Below are 24,645 nucleotides of genomic sequence, written 5' to 3' on the forward strand. Positions count from 1 at the left end.
GGGACAATTACTCGAAGGCAAGGGTGGAATTTGAGAGTCTATTAGCCAAAATGGAATCCCGTCATACCTTTAAAAAGGACGCAAAATTTCACCGCTTTGGCAATAAATCGGGGAAACTCCTTTCTAGTTTACTGAGAGGACAAAGGTCACCTATGCTAGTACACCCCCTAAAAACAGACACAGGTTCGCTCACAACAGATAGCGCTCAGATCTCCCAGATAATGCAGACATTTTATGCAGACTTATACTCAGAACCTCCAAGACCAGAACCAGATGCAAAATTATTCTGGGAGAATTTACCAATACCCCAGCTGGCTGAAAACCATAGAGAACAACTGAGCTTGCCTATATCCGAGACGGAGGTATCCAAGGCCATTGTGAATCTTAAAGCCGGAAAGGCACCAGGCCCAGATGGCCTTACATCCGAATACTATAAATTACTGGCCCCTAAGCTAACCCCCCTACTTACTAAGGTATTTAACAATATTTTGACCACTGGGAATATGCCACTATATTTTAACTCGGCAGTGCTTAATGTCCTTCCCAAACAAGGAAGAGACTTATCTGACCCAGGGTCTTATAGACCAATCTCCTTGCTCAACTTAGACTATAAAATTCTAACCAAAATATTAGCGGAAAGGCTTAAACTAGTGCTGCCCACCTTAGTACACTGTGATCAGACAGGATTTATAGCGGGCAGATCCTCGGTGGTCAACATAAGAAAAGTATTAACAGCTATAGATGTATCCCAACGGGAGACCCCCGAGACTCCTGCAGTGATTTTATCACTGGATGCGGAAAAAGCCTTTGACATGGTGCATTGGGAACACCTGTTTGATACAATGCAAAGATTTGGCATCCCCCAAGACTTTATAAGCTTCATTAGAACATTATATAACAACTCTATCCATATTCTATGCAATGGATACCTCTCTCCAGCATTTTCTATATACCGGGGCACCAGACAAGGATGCCCACTTTCACCTTTGCTGTTCGCCCTGGCCTTGGAGCCTCTTGCTATTGCCATCCGACAATCACCCACATACCAAGGCATCAAATCTAGAGAGGTAGATCTCCGCATTTCACTGTTCGCAGATGACATGCTACTATTCGCCTCAAACCCACACGAAACACTACCTGTGGTATTTAGTTTGATAACCGATTTTGGGAAATTCTCAGGGTATAAAATAAACATTCAAAAATCTGAACTCATCCCCTTAAATGGAAAACCCACATACTTGGCATCACTGGGCCCGCTCCATAACCTAAAAGTAGCCACTACGGCAATAAAATACTTAGGTATTCAGATACCAGTGAAAATACATGACTTATATAGACTCAACTACACCACTGTAATACTCGCTATGTCAAAAAAAATACACACATGGAGATACCTACCACTATCAATGTTGGGTAGGACAGCATTGATTAAATCTGTACTCTTCCCCCAACTATCATACCTGATCCAAATGTTACCGATACGTTTGTCCAAAGCAGATATTATCCTGGTCGAGAAATTATTTAGTAAATTTATTTGGAAAGAAGGGAAAAGTAGGATTTCCAATACACACCTGAAATTACCACGTACAAAAGGTGGGATTGGCCTACCAGATATCCTACAATTCTCACACTCGGTCCATTTTAGATATATACTAGATTGGTTATATGAGAGAAGTGTTTACACGTTGTATCCCCTAGACTGTGCTGTGATGGCTCCATTTTCCCCAGGAGCTTTATTACATATGCCCGAAACAAAAATCCCTCTTGCTACTCGAAATAGTTTCCTGTTTAGAGACACATATGCTGCCTGGAAAGCTCTAAACAGATGGTTAAATAGAAACTATACCTTTTCTATTTTATTACCACTATGGGGCAACCCTATGTTTTTACCTGGACTAAATGACGCAGTCTTTTATAGACTACAAACAAAAGGTATAAGAAAAATAGCAGATGTGTTTGACCCAGGAGGCGCTATGCTATCTTTCACAGAGGTACAAGAACGATACGGTGTACATAGATCCGCTTTCTATGCATACTTACAAATCAGACATTATATTTCATCAATATCAATAGACATGACTACATTACCACGCACAGATCCCCTATTCTTTATTATGAAAGGAGCAGACAATAGATCATATAAGACAAGACCATTATATCATAAACTGATTACTGTAACACATGAAAAAATACAAAAACAAGTTATTACATCATGGGCACAGTTTATTCCCAGAATAGATGACTCAACCAGTATATTTGATCAATTTGACAGAACGATAAGATTATTACAAGCTTCTACACTGCAAGAAATACACATAAAAACAATTTACAAGGCATACATTTCACAAGCTCAAAGGAAACATTTTGTCCCAGAAGAATCTGGAAAATGCTTGAAATGTTTTCATTCTTCAGCCACATTTTTCCACAACTTTTGGGAATGTGGAGTTATAAAGAAATTTTGGAACAAAGTAGTTCAATATATTAAACACACTTACGATATTAAAGCTACTCTTCTCCCACAAACCCTATTATTAGCAGATTTTACGCCTTGGAAATTAGATAAAAGACACATACACTTATACCCATTATTAACATTAATAGTCACCATCTCCAAACAAGTTATTCTTAAACATTGGATTTATAAGACTGCTCCCTCCTTGCGAGAAGTACATCAGAAAATGCTGAGGATTCTATATTATGATAGGTACTATACTCTCCCAAATATAGAGAAGGGTATACTTCTATTCTATAAAAAATGGAGACCATATATCATCACTTTATCACAAGATATACAAACTCGTATTTTCGCACGCTTTGGGTCCAAAGAATGGAATCAACATGAGCAAATACTATATGTTGGTTGACCTTTGATGAGAGTGAACAATTGCCGATTATTGCTTTTTGTCACATTATGTTGGCCTTCTATATGTTAAAACCCTTATACTACTGTATAAATGTACAAATGTGAGACATGTCATTACGTGAGTTAAGATTTTAGCATGGAAACCACCAAGAGGACACGGATGGTGCCTCCTTCTGCCTCTTGCCTGGATATGTCAAGACCTTCATCATCGCATCAACATAAGAAATTAGTAAAATACTATGAGTATCTTTGCTCCCTATTGTTACAGATTTCATAGTTCAAACCCCCCCCCCCCCCAACTGCTTCTTTCTCTATCATTTCTTTTTCTCCTTCTACTCCATTCTATCTCTCTCTTTATGCTTCTATAAGTTAACTTTTACTTCTTCTAATTCAAAGATTTTGTGTTTATGCTTAAATATACCAACATGTATATTGTGAAGCGCAAGATTACAGACTACGAAACAATGAGTATCCCAGAGTTAGATGAAGCCATATATTATAACAATGTTTGTTTGATTGTGTATCATTATCTTTTTCTACGATGACTATGAGTATGTTGGTTCTTATTATGTAAAATGAATCTCTATGAAAAATAATAAAAAAACGTTTATGACAAAAAAAAAATGCCCGCTCTAATATATATTGTAAATGCCTGCACCTCTTATTACCATATCCCATGAATGTGCACTATACAACGCAAAACACTGCATCCCATAAGAGAAAACAATACACCCACACATTATCTGAGTTCCAAAGCTCATTAATGTATATATTTGTTATTAAAAGGATATGGATTCAATATATATTACAAAGTACAGTATACCTATAGTTACATGGTTACACTCACACAGTAAGCAGTTAATACATACAGTTACATACAGTTTCAGTTACAGGCCAGCGATACAATTACCATTCCCTCCAATGCATCTTATGTCTCTCTCTCTGTAAATAAATACAGGTACTGAACTGGCAGCAAGTCCATCATCCTCTGAGACCAAAAAGCCACTGAGCTCCTGTGTGATCAATGTGTTATCTAGTTTCTGGGGGAGGGGTTCACGATGAGTCACCAGTCCCTTTGTATATGGTAATCAGGTTCAGCCTTGAAGACATCCAAAGGGCTGGCCTGAGTTTCCTGTCCACTGTCCTAATAAGAGTGATTTTAGCTTTTATACATTTAATCATAATTATCCGCTGCAATGTCCCACAACTTCACAAGCATCAAATGAATCTACACATCAATCTGGTTGCTTCATTAGTAAACATGACCGGTCTATCTTGTTTCGTTCAAATAATACACATACATGACACCACTCCATCATATACAATTCTAAATCATCATGATGTCTGGCGCTTGATACCACCACAATTATGTACTGCATGAAATAAGTGTCAAATCCATCTCTGTGGCATGTCCGTGTAAATGCGTGTGTTACCATATATTGCTGTGCTCGCTGCGCGTATTTGCAAGTATAGCGACTTATATGTGTGTAGTTTCTATGTTCTCTTTATGTAATATTTTTTACTTCGACAATAGCAAGCCACACAGCATTTTCCCAGTACATAGCAAGCCACATAGCATTTCCTCCAATACATAGTAAGCTGCACAGCAGCCCCCCCAAAAAAAAAAATTAATAGCAAGCCACAAGGCACCAAGCTCCCCAATTCATAGTAAGCCACACAGCAGGGCGCCCAGTTCCTAGCTAGAGACAAGAATGGACCCACAAGTTACAGTACTGAGGCTGCCATGTTAGCAGAAGCAGGAGGGTGCAGGATGGACAGGAGTGATATATATGTATGGTAATGGGGAGACCCAGTGTCATCAGGGAAGGGTGGTAGCCTGGGGTAGACCTCCTGAATGCAGTGGGGGCTGATGGCATGTTAGTAGAGGGGGTAGGGGGATGCATGCCAGCAAAGTACTGGGGGTTACTAAGTCAACATAAGGGTATGGGTTGCTGGGGGTATTTGATATTATCAGAGGGAGGTAGTGGTACTGTGGAGAGCCGGTATGAACATTGGTGGTAACCTGGGGAGACCCCATGTCAGCAGAGGAAGGTGGAGGACAAGCATGGATACATGTCAGCAGAGGGGACTGTTTTATTGTGGAGATATCTTCGTATGAGGGGAACTGGTGAGATGCCATGTCAGTAGGAGGGGGAATTACCTCATGTCAGACTTGAGAACCAGGACTGTGGAGAATCCATGGCAGCTGAAAGACCCCAGGTCAGCAGAATACAGGCTTTACCGTATCTATGTGCCTTGGCCCGGAAGTCTGTTGTTTATTTTGTAGCTCACCTGAACCTTGCATCAGTGACCCTGGTGTCTCATGATTGTATAATCAATTACCCATAGTCCAGTCTGGCACACCATATGATTTACCTGGGTCTCCTTTTTGTCATATGTTGCCAAAGAGTATTCTTTCTGTGAAGGAGAAAATTTGGTCTGGTTGTCCTCGGTCAGATCACTTATGTCACTCATGCTAGTTAACATTTTGCATGGTATGAAGGTCCTAAGGAAAAGAGGTTCTTGTTTCTGAATGGTGCAGTTTGCTTGCTTTCAATCGAGACCTTTACAGCTGGATATTTTGTCCAGAAGGTTGAATACCAACCCTATACTGACATCCCAGACTGCACGCTCAGCTGGTGGCTGGAAGACGAATGGTAGGCCACCGCAGTGGCATTGTCAGACTGGGCCTGGACTGGCCTGCCCTGAAGTATGTCCTGAGGTAGAGTGAGTGCCCTGTAGATGGCCCAGAGCTCCAGGATGTTGATAATTAAGCCTCTTTCAGTGGGAGTCCTATTGCCTTGAAATGAGTGTTGGCCAATTTCTGCGCCCCACCCTTGGACACTTGCGTCTGTGGTGAGAAGGATCCAATTTGGGATCCAGAAGGGGCGACCTTGTCGAAGTGGGACGTCTGACCACCAGGAGATGGACAGATGAACTTCTGGAGAGAGGACCATCGTCTGGAATCTGATCAGATGGGGCTGCCCATTCCACCGAGATATGATCAGGTGTTGTAGGGTCTGGAGTGATGATGTTAGGCTGCCATAACTGCCATGCGTTTGGTAAAGACCCGCGGAGCTGTTGAAAGCCCAAATGGTAGTGACTGAAATTGGAAATGTTGCTGTAGAACAGCAAACCGGAGGTATCGTTGAAGAGGGGCCGCTACAGGTACATGTAGGTAAGCGTCCTGAATGTCCAGAGACACCATAAAGTCCCCAGGCACCATAGCGAGGACAATAGAGCGGAGGGTTTCCATACAAAACCTGGCCACTGTGATAAATTTGTGCAGAGGTTTAAGATTGAGGACAGACTCATTGGGTTTCTGAACCAAGAAGAAAGTATAGTAGTATCCCGGCCCTTGCGGTGACAATAGGACCGGAATTATTACCCCTGAGTGCAGGAAGGGGCCAGGGCTTTGCACGGTTCTGATGGAGGGCTTGTGTAAAAAACTGACGGGGGGGGCTGTCTCAGGAATGAGGCTTTGTAATTAATAAACCGGAGTCTTTCCAGGGGAGGGTCATAGAGGGGTAGGAGTCAGGCCAACAAGATTAGTGTCTAGTGCCCTGCTGCAGCACTAGCGCCCTCTATGTCCCAAAGTACAGCAGTGTCCCCCAAATAGATTCAGAGATACAGATTTAACAGTATGTACAATTATGCTATTATTCAGTCACTGTGTGTCTCCTACAGATGGACCCAGTAACAGAGATACCCCAGAGAGATGTCCCCGTCCTCTGTATTCCCAGGATTGTACAGAGGAGAATCACAGGATCCCACAGGAGGATCAGGTAGGTGGGATTTAGGGGCTGATTCAAAGATGGAGGCAGCCGCTTGTCTGTACACAGCGGCCGCGTCCATATTGGTGGGCGCACGCAAATTGGCCGCAGTGCGCGTGTGCGACTTATCTACTTTTGGTGGGATGATTGACAGCGGGTGTTTGTGTGTGTGTGGGGGGGGGGCGTGGCATTTTACTGGCGCAGGGTTTTGCCGGGAGAATATACGGAGCGGCTACGTGGCACACACAGTTGCTCCAATTTAAAAAATGGCGGCAGAGCGCCTGACAGCGGTTGGGCGGCCTTGCCTTGTGCTAAGCGGCCCCCAGCATGTGGGGAGATGGATGCGGATCTTGCTGCGTATGCTGCGATCTGTGTCCAATTCTGAATTAAGGGGGTCATTCCAACCTGATCGCTGTTCGGCACGCACGCTAGCAGCATTAGCAAGCTTGCGATTGCGTCGCAAGAGTGCAAATTCACGCCCACCATGCACGACTGCAAACAAACATGTAGCAGTGCATTAAAGAGGTGTATCCCTTTCTGCTTCTCACGGGAGCGATGTGTATGCGTTGCATTCGCTAGGTAGATGTGTCGTTTCGTACCTGTGTGTTGCATTCGCTAGCCAGCAAATAAACGCACAATAGTTTTTTTCTTTTTTTTTTTTTTTTTTTTTAAAAAGCAATGAAATGTTTAAACAATTACCATACGAAATTGTAATGTGATTGATCAATTAAGTCATCAATCTCTGCAAAAGGAAGTGTTTGACAACATAATTGTTCAATAACATTCAGCAACTAAGGCAACAACATACTGAATCCACAAAATATGTTTGTTGTCCTAGTTGCATCATACACTTAATGCTCTTTTTTAAGCTACATTTTTGTTTTATCTTTTTTGAAATAGTGACCCCCAAAATAAAAAAGAAAATAAAAAAGTCGGAGAAATATAAATAGACACACATTGATTAATAAGAGGATAGATGAAATTGTCTAAATACATTTTTTAAAGGTTTAATTATCTTTAGAATAAAGACACAACATAATAACATAGTTAATAACGTTTATTTTGTTTGTGTTTAGACAAACCCAATTTTTTTTTTTTTTTAAATGAATGATTTTTAATAAAGTAATAAAATAATTAGAAAAACAAAATTCAACGTTCCACATTGGCCAGAAAGGCCTGGATGTCTGCCCGTATGGCTAGGTCTCGGTCTCCAAGGTCAGGATCTGTAATAAGTGGAGATGAATGTGTAAAATATTGACTGAGCACACAATCATATATTTTGAAAATCAACTTAAATACAGTCCATTTTAAATTCCACTGTAAAGATGATTATGGACTTCACATATGCTACTTATTAATGTCATAAAAACTATAAGCCACATTTCAAAACAATTATTAGCTGAGATACTGTATTACACATTAAAATATATACAGGTTGAGTATCCCATATCCAAATATTCCGAAATACGGAATATTCCGAAATACGGAATTTTTTGAGTGAGACTGAGATAGTGACACCTTTGTTTTCTGATGGCTCAGTGTACACAAACTTTGTTTAATACACAAAATTATTAAACATATTGTATTAAATGACCTTCAGGCTGTGTGTATAAGGTGTATATGAAACATAAATGAATTGTGTGAATGTACACACACTTTGTTTAATGCACAAAGTTATTAAAAATATTGGCTACAATTACCTTCAGGCTGTGTGTATAAGGTGTATATGAAACATAAATGCATTCTGTGCTTAGACTTAGGTCCCATCACCATGATATCTCATTATGGTATGCAATTATTCCAACATACAGAAAAATCCGATATCCAAAATACGTCTGGTCCCAAGCATTTTGGATAAGGGATACTCAACCTGTATCTCAGTCCTTATGTACACTAAACACATAAAACATATCTACACTGCATCTGTCATATTTCCGTCTCACTTCTTTCAAAACTCAATTTATGGAGTGTGTAAGGCCACTACCCATTTCTCTGACGTCCTAAGTGGATGCTGGGACTCCGTAAGGACCATGGGGAATAGCAGCTCCGCAGGAGACTGGGCACAACTAAAGAAAGCTTTAGGACTACCTGGTGTGCACTGGCTCCTCCCACTATGACCCTCCTCCAGACCTCAGTTAGATTCTTGTGCCCGGCTGAGCTGGATGCACACTAGGGGCTCTCCTGAGCTCCAAGAAAGAAAGTATATTTAGGTTTTTTATTTTACAGTGAGATCTGCTGGCAACAGACTCACTGCAGCGAGGGACTAAGGGGAGAAGAAGCGAACCTACCTAACAGGTGGTAGTTTGGGCTTCTTAGGCTACTGGACACCATTAGCTCCAGAGGGATCGACCGCAGGACCCGACCTTGGTGTTCGTTCCCGGAGCCGCGCCGCCGGCCCCCTTACAGAGCCAGAAGCAAGAAGTGTTCCGGAAAATCGGCGGCAGAAGACTTCTGTCTTCAACAAGGTAGCGCACAGCACTGCAGCTGTGCGCCATTGCTCCTCATGCACACCTCACACTCCGGTCACTGATGGGTGCAGGGCGCTGGGGGGGGGGGCGCCCTGAGGGCAATATAAGACACCTTGGCTGGCAAATCATCACAATATATAGTCCCAGGGCTATATATGTGATAAATTACCCCTGCCAGAATCCATAAAAAAGTGGGAGAAAAGTCCGCCGAAAAAGGGGCGGGGCTATCTCCCTCAGCACACTGGCGCCATTTTCTCTTCACAGTGCAGCTGGAAGACAGCTCCCCAGGCTCTTCCCTGTAGTTTTCAGGCTCAAAGGGTTAAAAAGAGAGGGGGGGGCACTAAATTTAGGCGCAATATATGTATACAAGCAGCTATTGGGGGAAAAAATCACTCAGTTATAGTGTTAATCCCTGCATTATATAGCGCTCTGGTGTGTGCTGGCATACTCTCTCTCTGTCTCCCCAAAGGACTTTGTGGAGTCCTGTCCTCAGTCAGAGCATTCCCTGTGTGTGTGCGGTGTGTCGGTATGGCAGTGTCGACATGTTGGATGAGGAAGGTTACGTGGAGGCGGAGCAGAGGCCGATAAATGGGATGTCGCCCCCTGTGGGGCCGACACCAGAGTGGATGGATAGGTGGAAGGTATTAACCGACAATGTCAACTCCTTACATAAAAGGCTGGATGACGTAACAGCTGTGGGACAGCCGGCTTCTCAGCCCGCGCCTGCCCAGGCGTCTCAAAGGCCATCAGGGGCTCAAAAAAACGCCCATTACCTCAGATGACAGACACAGATGTCGACACGGAGTCTGACACCAGTGTCGACGAGGTTGAGATATACACAATCCACTAGGAACATCCGTTACATGATCTCGGCAATGAAAAATGTGTTACACATTTCTGACATGAACCCAAGTACCACATAAAAGGGGTTTTATTTTTGGGGAGAAAAAGCAGCCAGTGTTTTGTTCCCCCATCAGATGAATGAATGAAGTGTGTAAAGAAGCGTGGGTTCCCCCGATAAGAAACTGGTAATTTCTAAAAAGTTACTGATGGCGTACCCTTTCCCGCCAGAGGATAGGTCACGTTGGGAGATAATCCCCTAGGGTGGATAAGGCGCTCACACGTTTGTCAAAAAAGGTGGCACTGCCGTATTAGGATACGGCCACCTTGAAGAAGCCTGCTGATAAAAAGCAGGAGGCTATCCTGAAGTCTGTATATACACACTCAGGTTCTATACTGAGACCTGCAATTGCTGAATAAATAGTGCTGCTGCAGCGTGGTCTGATACCCTGTCAGATAATATTAATACCCTAGACAGGGATAATATTTTGCTAACATAGAGCATATTAAAGACGTCGTCTTATATATGAAGGATGCACAGAGGGATATTTGCCGGCTGGCATCCAGAATTAATGCAATGTCCATTCTGCCAGGAGGGTATTAGAAACCCAGCAGTGGACAGGTGATGCTGCCTTTAAAGGGCACATGGAGATTCTGCCTTATAAGGGTGAGGAATTGTTTGGGGATGGTCTCTGGGACCTCGTATCCACAGCAACAGCTGGGAAGAAAATTTTTTACCTCAGGTTTCCTCACAGCCTAAGAAAGCACCGTATTTTCAGGTACAGTCCTTTCGGCTTCAGAAGAGCAAGCGGGTCAAAGGCGCTTCCTTTCTGCACAGAGGCAAGGGAAGAAGGAAAAAGCTGCACCAGGCAGCCAGTTCCCAGGATCAAAAATCTTCCCCCGCTTCCTCTGAGTCCACCGCATGATGCTGGGGCTCCACAGGTGGAGATAGGTGCGGTGGGGGCGCGTCTCGGGAACTTCAGGGACCAGTGGGCTTGACCACAGGTGGATCCCTAGGTTCTGCAAGTAGTATCACAGGGATACTGTCAGAACTCTGGTATTTTGTGTATCCAAGTTAGAATCAATATGTGGTTCTGTGGTGGGCGCACAGTGCAGGAAACTTGGTGGGCGTAGATAAGACTTGCGGATGAGGTACACAGGAAGATGAGGTTAATATTGATATGCTTTATTGTAGATTACATGAAATATACTGGCAAAAGAATCAGTTCAATATCTGGATTGCTTGAGCCGGACTGGAATCCAGCGAGACAACTGGAACTGGAGTTAGTTAATATCCGACTTGCTTGAACCGGCCTGGAATCCGGTGAGACAACTGGAACTGGAGTCAGTTAAATATCAGACTTGCTTGAACCGGCCTGGAATCCGGTGAGACAACTGGAACTGGAGTCAGTTAAATATCAGACTTGCTTGAACCGGCCTGGAATCCGGTGAGACAACTGGAACTGGAGTCAGTTAAATATCAGACTTGCTTGAACCGGCCTGGAATCCGGTGAGACAACTGGAACTGGAGTCAGTTAAATATCAGACTTGCTTGAACCGGCCTGGAATCCGGTGAGACAACTGGAACTGGAGTCAGTTAAATATCAGACTTGCTTGAACCGGCCTGGAATCCGGTGAGACAACTGGAACTGGAGTCAGTTAAATATCAGACTTGCTTGAACCGGCCTGGAATCCGGTGAGACAACTGGAACTGGAGTCCACATGAATTCACACTGATTAGCTTGCACTTGGACTGAGCTGTTTCAGGAATGCTTGCAGCAGCACACTCAAGGACACACTGGAAGATTATTTAACTTCAGGAAACTCAGCACAGGTGTTACTACTATGAGCTGGAATCACAGTGTTAGTATTGCTGCAGTGAGTAGAAATCACAGTGCTGGTAATACTTGCTTTGAGCTGAAATCACAGTGCTGGTAATGCTGCTAAGAACTGAAGTCTCTGTGCTGATGATATACAATGAGCTGGAATCACAGGTAGTTTAAAGAGCTTTCAGGGCACAAGGAGTGAACCCTGAAGTATGAGTCTAGACGCAGCTAGGAAGCGACGTTGTTCTGGACGATTTGCTAGGGCCCTGCCCAGCCCCTTTATCCCCCTTGCTGGACAGTGATTGGGCAGTGGAATCATGTGACTGAACCGACAGCCGTGGTTGGTAGAGTTGCGGTCAGCTGATCATTGGCAACATGGCGGCGCCCAGTACCTGCGGCCAGCGGGGAGGATAGCGGTGAGCTGGAATGGAGTTCAGGGGTACTGGAGCCAGCACAGTGGGAGGCGACATGACACCTGCAGGACCACCGGAGCCGGACTAGGCTGCGCACTGGTAAGATCTGTGACGTTAAGTCCCGATTCCTGACAGTACCCCTCCCTTCAAGGGTGGCCACCGGACACCTTTTAGGCTTCAATGGAAATTTGCTATGGAAGACTCGGACTAAATAAGGAGCATGCACATCTGAAGCATTGATCCAAGCTCTCTCTTCAGGACCATATCCTCTCCAGTCGATTAGGTATTGCAGACGACCATAACGACATCTAGAATCAAGAATTTTCTCAACTTCAAATTCCACACCACGGCTGGTAACAACTTTCGGAGCTTTTGGAGGAGTCTGTTGGAAGCGATTGAGCACTAGAGGCCGGAGGAGAGAGATATGGAAAGAATTCGGAATTTTTAGATATGAAGGCAAAGTCAACTTATAAGCTACTGGATTGATTACTTGTTCCACAGGAAAAGGACCGATAAATCTTGGAGCAAACTTCATGGAAGGAACTTTGAGTCTAAGATTACGAGTAGACAGCCAAACTCGATCTCCTGGCTTTAAACTGGGAACAGCTCGTCTCTTCTGATCAGCAAAAAATTTATATCTGGCGGAGGCTTTCTTTAAAGACTGATGAATTGACTTCCACACTTTAGAGAATTGTTGTAAAGAAACGGAAGCAGCTGGGACATCAACTGCCGGTAATGATTGAAAATCAGGTACTCGTGGATGTTGGCCATAAACTGTGAAGAAAGGTGTTGTGTCAGTGGCAGTATGGTAACGAAAGTTGTGAGCAAACTCTGCCCAGGGTAGTAGATCTACCCAATCGTCTTGAGATGAAGAGACATAAAGCCTGATAAATGTTTATAATTCTTGATTTACCCTTTCTGTTTGGCCATTTGTCTGTGGATGGTATGCTGAAGAGAATTTCAGTTTTACTTGAAGAGCTGAACAGAGGGCTTTCCAAAACTTCGCCACAAACTGTACTCCCCGGTCAGATATAATTTCAGTTGGAAGTCCATGAAGACGAAAGATTTCTCGAAGAAAGTGCTGGGCCAGCTTGTTTGCTGATGGTAGCCCTGTGAGTGGAATGAAATGAGCCATTTTTGAGAACCTGTCGACCACTACCCAGATGGTATTGTGACCACGGGAAGGCGGTAACTCAGAGATAAAGTCCATAGAAATATGGGACCATGGTCGTGTAGGAATAGATAATGGCTGTAAAGTTCCCGCTGGAGACTGCCGGGAGGTTTATGTTGAGCACATTTGGGACATGACTGCACAAAATCTTGAATGTCGGACTTCATGTTGGGCCACCAATAGGACCTTTGAAGAGTTTTATAAACTTTAAGAACTCCAGGATGTCCAAAGAACTGAGAAGTATGTGCCCAAGTCAGTAATTTCTTCCGCAATTCTGGTGTTACAAACATTTTGCCAGGAGGAGGAGTAGAATACGTAACTTGAGTAGTAGCAAATGATACTGGACTAATAATAGGACGTTCTTCTTGTGAATTTGCCTCTGTATCTGGAACCATGGAACGTGATAAGGCGTCCGCTTTCACGTTTTGAGACCCAGGACGAAATGTGATAAGGAAACTGAATCTAGAAAAGAATAAAGCCCACCGGGCCTGACGTGGGTTGAGACATTGAGCAGACTTGAGGTACAGCAAGTTTTTATGATCTGTAAGAATTGATACAGGAAATTTAGCTCCTTCTAGAAGATATCTCCATTCCTCCAGAGCCAACTTGATTGCTAACAATTCTTGATCACCAATAGAATAATTCCTTTCTGCAGGGGAAAATTTTCTGGAGAAAAAACCACATGGATGCAACTTTCCAGCATCAGAAGTCTGTGAGAGAACTGCTCCCACACCTACTGTGGACGCATCCACTTCTAAAATGAAAGGCTTCTGAACATCAGGCTGATGGAGAACTGGTGCGGTGATAAAAGCTTGCTTGATAAGGTGAAAAGCAGACAGAGCTTCCTTGGACCAGTGAGCCGGATCAGAACCTTTGCGGGTTAAAGCAGTAATTGGTGCTACCAGTGTTGACAATCCTTTGATAAACTTTCTGTAATAGTTAGCGAATCCCAAAAACCTTTGTACTGCCTTCACAGTTGTAGGAAGAGTCCAATTGAGTATGGAATCTAACTTGGCAGGATCCATACGGAGTTCAGAGCCAGATATAATGTATCCAAGGAATGGAATAGATGAGACTTCGAATGTACATTTTGATAACTTTCCATACAAACGATTCTGACGAAGACGGCTGAGAACTTCTCTGACTTGTTGACGATGTGTTGCAAGATCTCGAGAAAAAATGAGGATATCGTCTAAATAAACAACGACAAATTTGTACAAAATGTCTCTGAAGATTTCGTTTACAAAATGCTGAAACACTGCAGGAGCATTACTTAACCCAAAAGGCATCACAAGGTATTCATAATGACCATCTCTAGTGTTAAAAGCTGTTTTCCATTCATCTCCTTTGCGTATTCTTATAAGATTGTAGGCACCTCGTAAATCGAGCTTGGTGAAGATAGTGGCTCCTTTAACTCTGTCAAAAAGCTCGGTAATTAAGGGCAAAGGATAACCATTCTTAACTGTAATATCATTAAGACCACGATAATCTATACAAGGTCGAAGACCACCATCTTTCTTTTTAACAAAGAAGAACCCAGCGCCTGCAGGAGATGAGGAAGGCCGAATGAAACCCTTTTGGAGATTTTCTTTAATGTATTCTGACATTGCTGTAGTCTCTGGAACAGATAGTGGATAGGTACGTCCCTTGGGTGGAGTTTTCCCTGGAATGATATCAATGGGACAGTCCCACTCTCGATGAAGAGGTAACTCATTTGCAGCTTGCTCACTGAATACATCTGAAAAGTCCTGGTATACATCTGGTAATACATCTGAAGCTTTAGTCTGTCGGACGGGAATAACATGCTGTAAACAGGACTTGAAGCAAGAGGGGCTCCAAGCAGAAATCTGAAGAGTGGACCAGTCAATGGATGGATTGTGCAATTGCAGCCATGGAAGGCCTAGAACCATCTCGTGGGTAGCTTTGGGAATCACAAAGAACTCAATCTGTTCAGAATGGAGAATCCCAATACGTAAAGACAAAGGTGCTGTCTGAAGGGTGATATTACTTTCTGGTATGCGACTTCCATTAACCGCAGTCAAAGCTATAGGCCTGAGTAATGTTTTAGTAGGCAGACCCAATTCATGTACTACAGAGAGGGTCAGAAAGTTGCCTGCAGCTCCTGAGTCTAGGAGTGCTGAGAGAAATCTTGTACCATGGAAGTATTCCAGAGTTGCAGGCAGAATACAATCTTTCTGTGGAGAAGTTTTCTAAAGGATTCCTAACCTGACTTCCCCTTTACAGGTTAGGCTCTGGCGTTTCCCGGACGGGTGGGACAAGAACCCAGGAAATGACCTGGAGCAGCACAATAAAGGCACAACTTCCATCGCTGTCTTCGAGAGCGCTCCTCAGAGGATAGGCGTGATCGATTAATCTCCATTGGTTCTTCTGAGGATGCAGATGGAGAAGATGCACGAGGAACAGAGTGTATCTTTGTATGGTCACCCCTGAATCTCTCACTAATCCGTTCTCTCATACGTAGATCAATCTTAACGCATAAGGAGATCAAGTCATCTAACTTAGTCGGAAGATCACGCGTTGCCAGTTCATCCTTTAGTTTATCAGAAAGTCCATGCCTAAAAGCAGCCACCAAAGCATCATTATTCCAATTTAGCTCGGATGCTAAAGTCTGAAACTGAATTACAAATTGCCCAACAGGGCGTGATCCCTGCTGTATCTGGAGAATGGTAGCAGAAGCGAAGGAAGACCTGCCGGGCTCATCAAATATTCTTCTGAAGGTGCTCACGAAGTCCTTGTAGTTGGTTAACAGAGAATCAGCACGCTCCCATAATGGTGACACCCAGTTCAGAGCAGAACCTGACAGCAAGGACACGATATAGGCCACTTTAGTTCTATCCGTAGGAAAGTTATGAGGAAGTAATTCGAAGTGTACTTCACAAACATTTAAAAAGCCTCGGCAGAGTTTTGGATTGCCGTCAAACTTGCAAGGTGTGGGCAGCTGAAGATGTGACACCCGGGTGTCGGCTGTTGCTAGCTGAATTGATGTAACTGGTGCAGGACTGGATACTGGAGTAGCTGAACTTAAAGATGATTGCATGTTATTAAGATGTGTAGAGACCTCTTGCAAGAACTGAACCACTTGCCACTGGGCGGTTTCCTGACCTTCTAGTCTGGTTATAAGACTTTGAAGAGCCCCTGGACCGACACTCTGATCATCACTTGAATCCATTTGGTCCAGAACAAACTGTCAGAACTCTGGTATTTTGTGTATCCAAGTTAGAATCAATATGTGGTTCTGTGGTGGGCGCACAGTGCAGGAAACTTGGTGGGCGTAGATAAGACTTGCGGATGAGGTACACAGGAAGATGAGGTTAATATTGATATGCTTTATTGTAGATTACATGAAATATACTGGCAAAAGAATCAGTTCAATATCTGGATTGCTTGAGCCGGACTGGAATCCAGCGAGACAACTGGAACTGGAGTTAGTTAATATCCGACTTGCTTGAACCGGCCTGGAATCCGGTGAGACAACTGGAACTGGAGTCAGTTAAATATCAGACTTGCTTGAACCGGCCTGGAATCCGGTGAGACAACTGGAACTGGAGTCAGTTAAATATCAGACTTGCTTGAACCGGCCTGGAATCCGGTGAGACAACTGGAACTGGAGTCAGTTAAATATCAGACTTGCTTGAACCGGCCTGGAATCCGGTGAGACAACTGGAACTGGAGTCAGTTAAATATCAGACTTGCTTGAACCGGCCTGGAATCCGGTGAGACAACTGGAACTGGAGTCAGTTAAATATCAGACTTGCTTGAACCGGCCTGGAATCCGGTGAGACAACTGGAACTGGAGTCAGTTAAATATCAGACTTGCTTGAACCGGCCTGGAATCCGGTGAGACAACTGGAACTGGAGTCCACATGAATTCACACTGATTAGCTTGCACTTGGACTGAGCTGTTTCAGGAATGCTTGCAGCAGCACACTCAAGGACACACTGGAAGATTATTTAACTTCAGGAAACTCAGCACAGGTGTTACTACTATGAGCTGGAATCACAGTGTTAGTATTGCTGCAGTGAGTAGAAATCACAGTGCTGGTAATACTTGCTTTGAGCTGAAATCACAGTGCTGGTAATGCTGCTAAGAACTGAAGTCTCTGTGCTGATGATATACAATGAGCTGGAATCACAGGTAGTTTAAAGAGCTTTCAGGGCACAAGGAGTGAACCCTGAAGTATGAGTCTAGACGCAGCTAGGAAGCGACGTTGTTCTGGACGATTTGCTAGGGCCCTGCCCAGCCCCTTTATCCCCCTTGCTGGACAGTGATTGGGCAGTGGAATCATGTGACTGAACCGACAGCCGTGGTTGGTAGAGTTGCGGTCAGCTGATCATTGGCAACATGGCGGCGCCCAGTACCTGCGGCCAGCGGGGAGGATAGCGGTGAGCTGGAATGGAGTTCAGGGGTACTGGAGCCAGCACAGTGGGAGGCGACATGACACCTGCAGGACCACCGGAGCCGGACTAGGCTGCGCACTGGTAAGATCTGTGACGTTAAGTCCCGATTCCTGACAGATACAGGCTGGAGTTCGAGGCGACTCCCCCTCGCCGTTACCTCACATCAGCCTTGCCTCCTGCCCTCGGAGAAAGGGAGGTAGTACTGGCGGCAATTCACAAGCTGTACTTCCAGCAGGTGAAATCAAGGTACCCCTCCTTCAACAAGGCCGGGGTTACTATTCCAAAATGTTGTGGTACCGAAACCTGACGGTTCGGTGAGACCCATTCTAAAATTGAAATCCTTGAACACTTATATACGAAGGTTCAAGTTCAAAATGGAATCGCTCAGGGCGATTATTGCAAGCCTGGAGAATTTCATGGTATCACTGGACATCAAGGATGCTTACCTGCATGTCCCTATTTACCCTCTTCACCAGGAGTACCTCAAAATTGTGGTACAGGATTGTCATTACCAATTCCAGACGTTGCCGTTGGTCTGTCCCCGGCACCGAGGTATTTACCAAGGTAATGGCCGAAATAATTATCCCGTACTTGGACGATCTCCTTATAAAGGCGAGGTCCAGGGAGCAGTTGTTCGTCGGAGTAGCACTATCGCGGGAAGTGCTACAACAGCACGGCTGGTTTTCTGAATATTCCAAAGTCGCAGCTGGTTCATACGACGCGTCTACTGTTCCTGGGTATGGTTCTGGACACAGAACAGGATAAAAAGGGTTTCTCCCGGAGGAGAAGTCCAAGGAGTTGTCGTCTCTAGACAGAGACCTCCTAATACAAATACAGGTGTCGGTGCATCAATGCACGCGAGCCCTGGGAAAGATGGTAGCTTCTTACGAAAAAATTCCATTCGCCAGGTCCCATGCAAGGATCTTCCAGTGGGATCTGTGGGACAAGTGGTCCGGGTCGCATCTTCAGATGCATCGGCGGATAACCCTGTCTCCAAGGGCCAGGGTGTCGCTGTTGTGGTGGCTGCAGAGTGCTCATCTTCTAGGGGGCCGCAGATTCAGCATACAGGACTGGGTCCTGGTGACCACGGATGTCAGCCTTCGAGGCTGGGGGGCAGTCACACAATGCCCTAAGTCAAGACCCCTGCTTCAACACCGGCCGGTGCTGATCCAGTCAGACAACATCACGGCGGTCGCTCATGTAAACCGACAGGGCGGCACAAGAAGCAGGATGGCGATGGCAGAAGCCACAAGGATTCTCCGATGGGCGGAAAATCATGTGTTAGCACTGTCAGCAGTGTTCATTCCCGGAGTGGACAACTGAGAAGCAGACTTTCTCAGAAGACACGACCTCCACCCGGGAGAGTGGGGACTTCATCCAGAAGTCTTCCAAATGATTGTACACCGTTAGGAAAGGCCACAGGTGGACATAATGGCGTCCCGCCTCAACAAACAGCTACAAAGATATTGCGCCAGGTCAAGGGACCCTCAGGCGATAGCTGTGGACGCTCTGGTAACACCGTGGGTGTACCAGTCGGTGTATGTGTTCCCTTCTCTGCCTCTCTTACCCAGGGTATTGAGAATAATAAGAAGGAGAGGAGTAAGAACTATACTCATTGTTCCGGGTGGGCCAAGAAGAGCTTGGTACCCAGAACTCCAAGAAATGATCTCAGAGGACCCATGGCCTCTGCCGCTCAGACAGGACCTGCTGCAGCAGGGGGCCTGTCTGTTCCAAGACGTACCGCGGCTGCGTTTGACGGCCTGGCGGTTGAACGCCGGATCCTGAAGGAAAAGGGCATTCCGGAGGAAGTTATCCCTACGCTATTTAAAGCTAGGACAGAAGTGAACGCAAACCATTGTCACCGCATATGGCGGAAATATGTTGCGTGCTGTGAGGCCAGGAAGGCCCCAAAAGGAGAAATTTCAGCTAGGTCGATTTCTGCACTTACTACAGTCAGAGGTGACTATGGGCCTAAAATTGGGTTCCATTACGGTCCAGATTTCGGCTCTATCAATTTTCTTCCAAAATAGAACTGGCTTCACTGCCTGAAGTTCAGACTTTTGTTAAGGGAGTGCTGCATAGTCAGCCCCCGTTTGTGCCTCAAGTGGCACCGTGGGATCTCAACGTGGTGTTGGATTTCAAGAAGTCGCATTAGGTTGAGCCACTTAAATCTGTGGAGCTACAATACCTCACGTGGAAAGTGGTCATGCTGTGGGCCTTGGCGTCGGCCAGGCGTGTATCAGAATTGGCGGCTTTTTCATACAAAAGCCCTTTTCTCTGACGTCCTAGTGGATGCTGGGAACTCCGTAAGGACCATGGGGAATAGCGGCTCCGCAGGAGACTGGGCACAAAAGTAAAGCTTTAGGACTACCTGGTGTGCACTGGCTCCTCCCCCTATGACCCTCCTCCAAGCCTCAGTTAGATTTTTGTGCCCGGCCGAGAAGGGTGCATTCTAGGACTCTCCTGAGTTTCTAAGAAAAAGTTTAGTTTTAGGTTTCTTATTTTCAGTGAGACCTGCTGGCAACAGGCTCACTGCATCGAGGGACTAAGGGGAGAAGAAGCGAACCTGCCTGCTTGCAGCCAGCTTGGGCTTCTTGGCTACTGGACACCATTAGCTCCAGAGGGACCGAACACAGGCCCAGCCTCGGAGTCCGGTCCCAGAGCCGCGCCGCCGGCCCCCTTACAGAGCCAGAAGCAAGAAGAGGTCCGGAAAATCGGCGGCAGAAGACATCAGTCTTCACCAAGGTAGCGCACAGCACTGCAGCTATGCGCCATTGCTCCTCAGGCACACTTCACACTCCGGTCACTGAGGGTGCAGGGCGCTGGGGGGGGGGCGCCCTGAGCAGCAATAAAAACACCTTGGCTGGCGAAAATACCTCACATATAGCCCCCAGGGCTATATGGATGTATTTTAACCCCTGCCAGAATACAGCAAAAAGCGGGAGAAAAGTCCGTCGAGAAGGGGGCGGAGCCTATCTCCTCAGCACACAGGCGCCATTTTCCCTCACAGCTCCGCTGGAAGGACGTCTCCCTGACTCTCCCCTGCAGTCCTGCACTACAGAAAAGGGTAAAACAAGAGAGGGGGACACTAATTGGGCGCAGTATTAACATAACAGCAGCTATAAGGGGAAAAACACTTATATAAGGTTATCCCTATATATATATATATAGCGCTGTGGTGTGTGCTGGCATACTCTCCCTCTGTCTCCCCAAAGGGCTAGTGGGGTCCTGTCCTCTATCAGAGCATTCCCTGTGTGTGGGCTGTGTGTCGGTACGGTTGTGTCGACATGTATGAGGAGGAAAATGATGTGGAGGCGGAGCAATTGCCGGTAATTGTGATGTCACCCCCTAGGGAGTCGACACCTGAGTGGATGAACTTATGGAAGGACTTACGTGATAGTGTCAGCTCTTTACAAAAGACAGTTGATGACATGAGACAGCCGGCTACTCAGCTTGTGCCTGTCCAGGCGTCTCAAAGGCCATCAGGGGCTCTAAAACGCCCGTTACCTCAGATGGCAGATACAGACGCCGACACGGATACTGACTCCAGTGTCGACGGTGAAGAGACAAATGTGACTTCCAGTAGGGCCACACGTTACATGATTGAGGCAATGAAAGATGTTTTACACATTTCTGATAGTACAAGTACCACTAAAAAGGGTATTATGTTTGGTGAGAAAAAACTACCCGTAGTTTTTCCTGCATCTGATGAATTAAATGAAGTGTGTGATGAAGCGTGGGTTTCCCCGATAAAAAACTGATAATTCCTAAAAAGTTATTGGCATCATACCCTTTCCCGCCAGAGGATAGGGCACGTTGGGAAACACCCCCTAGGGTGGATAAAGCGCTCACACGCTTGTCAAAACAAGTGGCACTACCGTCTCCTGATACGGCCGCCCTTAAGGAACCTGCTGACAGAAAGCAGGAGAATATCCTAAAATGTATATACACACATACTGGTGTTATACTGCGACCAGCAATCGCCTCAGCCTGGATGTGCAGTGCTGGGGTGGCTTGGTCGGATTCCCTGACTGACAATATTGATACCCTGGATAGGGATAGTATGTTATTGACTATAGAACATTTAAAAGATGCATTTTTATATATGCGTGATGCACAGAGGGATATTTGCCGACTGGCATCAAGAGTAAGTGCGCTGTCCATTTCTGCCAGAAGGGGGTTATGGACGCGGCAGTGGTCAGGTGATGCGGATTCCAAAAGGCATATGGAAGTATTACCTTATAAAGGGGAGGAGTTATTTGGGGTAGGTCTATCAGACCTGGTGGCCACGGCGACTGCTGGGAAATCCACATTTTTACCCCAGGTAGCCTCTCAACATAAGAAGACGCCGTATTATCAGGCGCAGTCCTTTCGGCCCCATAAGGGTAAGAGGGCAAAAGGCTCCTCTTTTCTGCCCCGTGGCAGAGGAAGAGGAAAAAGGCTGCAGCAGACAGCCAGTTCCCAGGAACAGAAGCCCTCTCCCGCTTCTGCCAAGTCCTCAGCATGACGCTGGGGCTTTACAAGCGGACTCGGGTACGGTAGGGGCCCGTCTCAAGAATTTCAGCACGCAGTGGGCTCACTCACAAGTGGATCCCTGGATCCTTCAGGTGGTATCTCAGGGGTACAAATTGGAATTCGAGACGTCTCCCCCTCGCCGTTTCCTAAAGTCTGCTTTACCGACGTCTCCCTCCGACAGGGAGGCGGTATTGGAAGCCATTCACAAGCTGTATTCCCAGCGGGTGATAATCAAGGTACCCCTCCTGCAACAGGGAAAGGGGTATTATTCCACACTGTTTGTGGTACCGAAGCCGGACGGCTCGGTGAGACCTATTTTAAATCTAAAATCTTTGAACACTTACATACAGAGGTTCAAATTCAAGATGGAGTCACTCAGAGCAGTGATCGCGAACCTGGAAGAAGGGGATTATATGGTGTCTCTGGACATCAAGGATGCTTACCTCCATGTCCCAATTTACCCTTCTCATCAAGGGTACCTCAGGTTTGTGGTACAGAACTGCCACTATCAGTTTCAGACGCTGCCGTTTGGATTGTCCACGGCGCCCCGGGTCTTTACCAAAGTAATGGCCGAAATGATGATACTCCTTCGAAAGAAAGGAGTTTTGATTATCCCTTACTTGGACGATCTCCTGATAAGGGCAAGATCCAGGGAACAGTTGGTAGTCGGAGTAGCACTATCTCAAGTAGTGCTGCGGCAACACGGTTGGATTCTCAATATCCCAAAATCGCAGCTGATCCCGACGACACGTCTTCTATTCCTTGGAATGATCCTGGACACAGTCCAGAAAAAGGTGTTTCTCCCGGAAGAGAAAGCCAGGGAGTTATCCGAGCTAGTCAGAAACCTACTAAAACCAGGCCAAGTATCAGTGCATCAATGCACAAGGGTCCTGGGAAAAATGGTGGCTTCCTACGAAGCAATCCCATTCGGCAGATTCCACGCAAGAACATTCCAGTGGGACCTGCTGGACAAATGGTCCGGATCGCATCTTCAGATGCATCAGCGGATAACCCTGTCTCCAAGGACAAGGGTGTCTCTCCTGTGGTGGTTGCAGAGTGCTCATCTTCTCGAGGGCCGCAGATTCGGCATTCAGGACTGGGTCCTGGTGACCACAGATGCCAGCCTGCGAGGCTGGGGAGCAGTCACACAGGGAAGAAATTTCCAGGGCTTGTGGTCAAGCCTGGAGACATCACTTCACATAAATATTCTGGAGTTGAGAGCCATTTACAATGCTCTAAGCCAAGCAAGACCTCTGCTTCAAGGTCTGCCGATACTGATCCAGTCGGACAACATCACGGCAGTCGCCCACGTAAACAGACAGGGCGGCACAAGAAGCAGGAGGGCAATGGCAGAAGTTGCAAGGATTCTTCGCTGGGCGGAAAATCATGTGATAGCACTGTCAGCAGTGTTCATTCCGGGAGTGGACAACTGGGAAGCAGACTTCCTCAGCAGGCACGACCTCCACCAGGGAGAGTGGGGACTTCACCCAGAAGTCTTCCACATGATTGTAAACCGTTGGGAAAAACCAAAGGTGGACATGATGGCGTCCCGCCTCAACAAAAAACTGGACAGGTATTGCGCCAGGTCAAGGGACCCTCAGGCAATAGCTGTGGACGCTCTGGTAACAGCGTGGGTGTACCAGTCAGTGTATGTGTTCCCTCCTCTGCCTCTCATACCCAAGGTACTGAGAATTATAAGACGGAGAGGAGTGAGAACTATACTTGTGGCTCCGGATTGGCCAAGAAGGACTTGGTACCCGGAACTTCAAGAGATGCTCACAGAGGACCCATGGCCTCTACCTCTAAGAAGGGACCTGCTCCAGCAAGGACCCTGTCTGTTCCAAGACTTACCGCGGCTGCGTTTGACGGCATGGCGGTTGAACGCCGGATCCTGAAAGAGAAAGGCATTCCGGAGGAAGTCATCCCTACCCTGATCAAAGCCAGGAAGGATGTAACCATAAAGCATTATCACTGCATTTGGCGGAAATACGTTGCTTGGTGCGAGGCCAGGAAGGCCCCTACGGAGGAATTTCAACTGGGTCGATTCCTACATTTCCTGCAGACAGGAGTGTCTATGGGCCTCAAATTGGGATCCATAAAGGTTCAGATTTCGGCCCTGTCGATTTTCTTCCAGAAAGAACTGGCTTCAGTGCCTGAAGTTCAGACGTTTGTCAAGGGGGTGCTGCATATACAGCCTCCTTTTGTGCCTCCAGTGGCACCTTGGGATCTCAATGTCGTTTTGGGGTTCCTAAAATCACATTGGTTTGAACCGCTTAAATCTGTGGATTTAAAATATCTCACGTGGAAAGTGGTCATGTTGTTGGCCTTGGCTTCGGCCAGGCGCGTGTCAGAATTGG

At 45.9% G+C, this 24,645-nt stretch overlaps 1 protein-coding gene across 4 annotated transcripts in view; it reads left to right on the forward strand.

The window, feature by feature from the left end:
- The window catches only part of LOC135054694 (zinc finger protein 585A-like), a 139,550-nt gene that overhangs the window by 85,383 nt on the left and 29,522 nt on the right, over nucleotides 1-24,645 (forward strand). For 2 of the 4 annotated variants that reach the window (XM_063957961.1, XM_063957960.1), the window contains exon 3: nucleotides 6,551-6,648. The exons of the other annotated variants lie outside the window; for them this stretch is intronic. In XM_063957961.1, the coding sequence (XP_063814031.1) occupies nucleotides 6,551-6,648 (98 nt within the window). The remainder of the gene's footprint in view (nucleotides 1-6,550; nucleotides 6,649-24,645) is intronic. 4 annotated transcript variants of the gene reach the window in all.

Source organism: Pseudophryne corroboree, chromosome 3 (genome assembly GCF_028390025.1).
Source record: "Pseudophryne corroboree isolate aPseCor3 chromosome 3, aPseCor3.hap2, whole genome shotgun sequence".
Lineage (NCBI taxonomy): Eukaryota > Metazoa > Chordata > Amphibia > Anura > Myobatrachidae > Pseudophryne > Pseudophryne corroboree.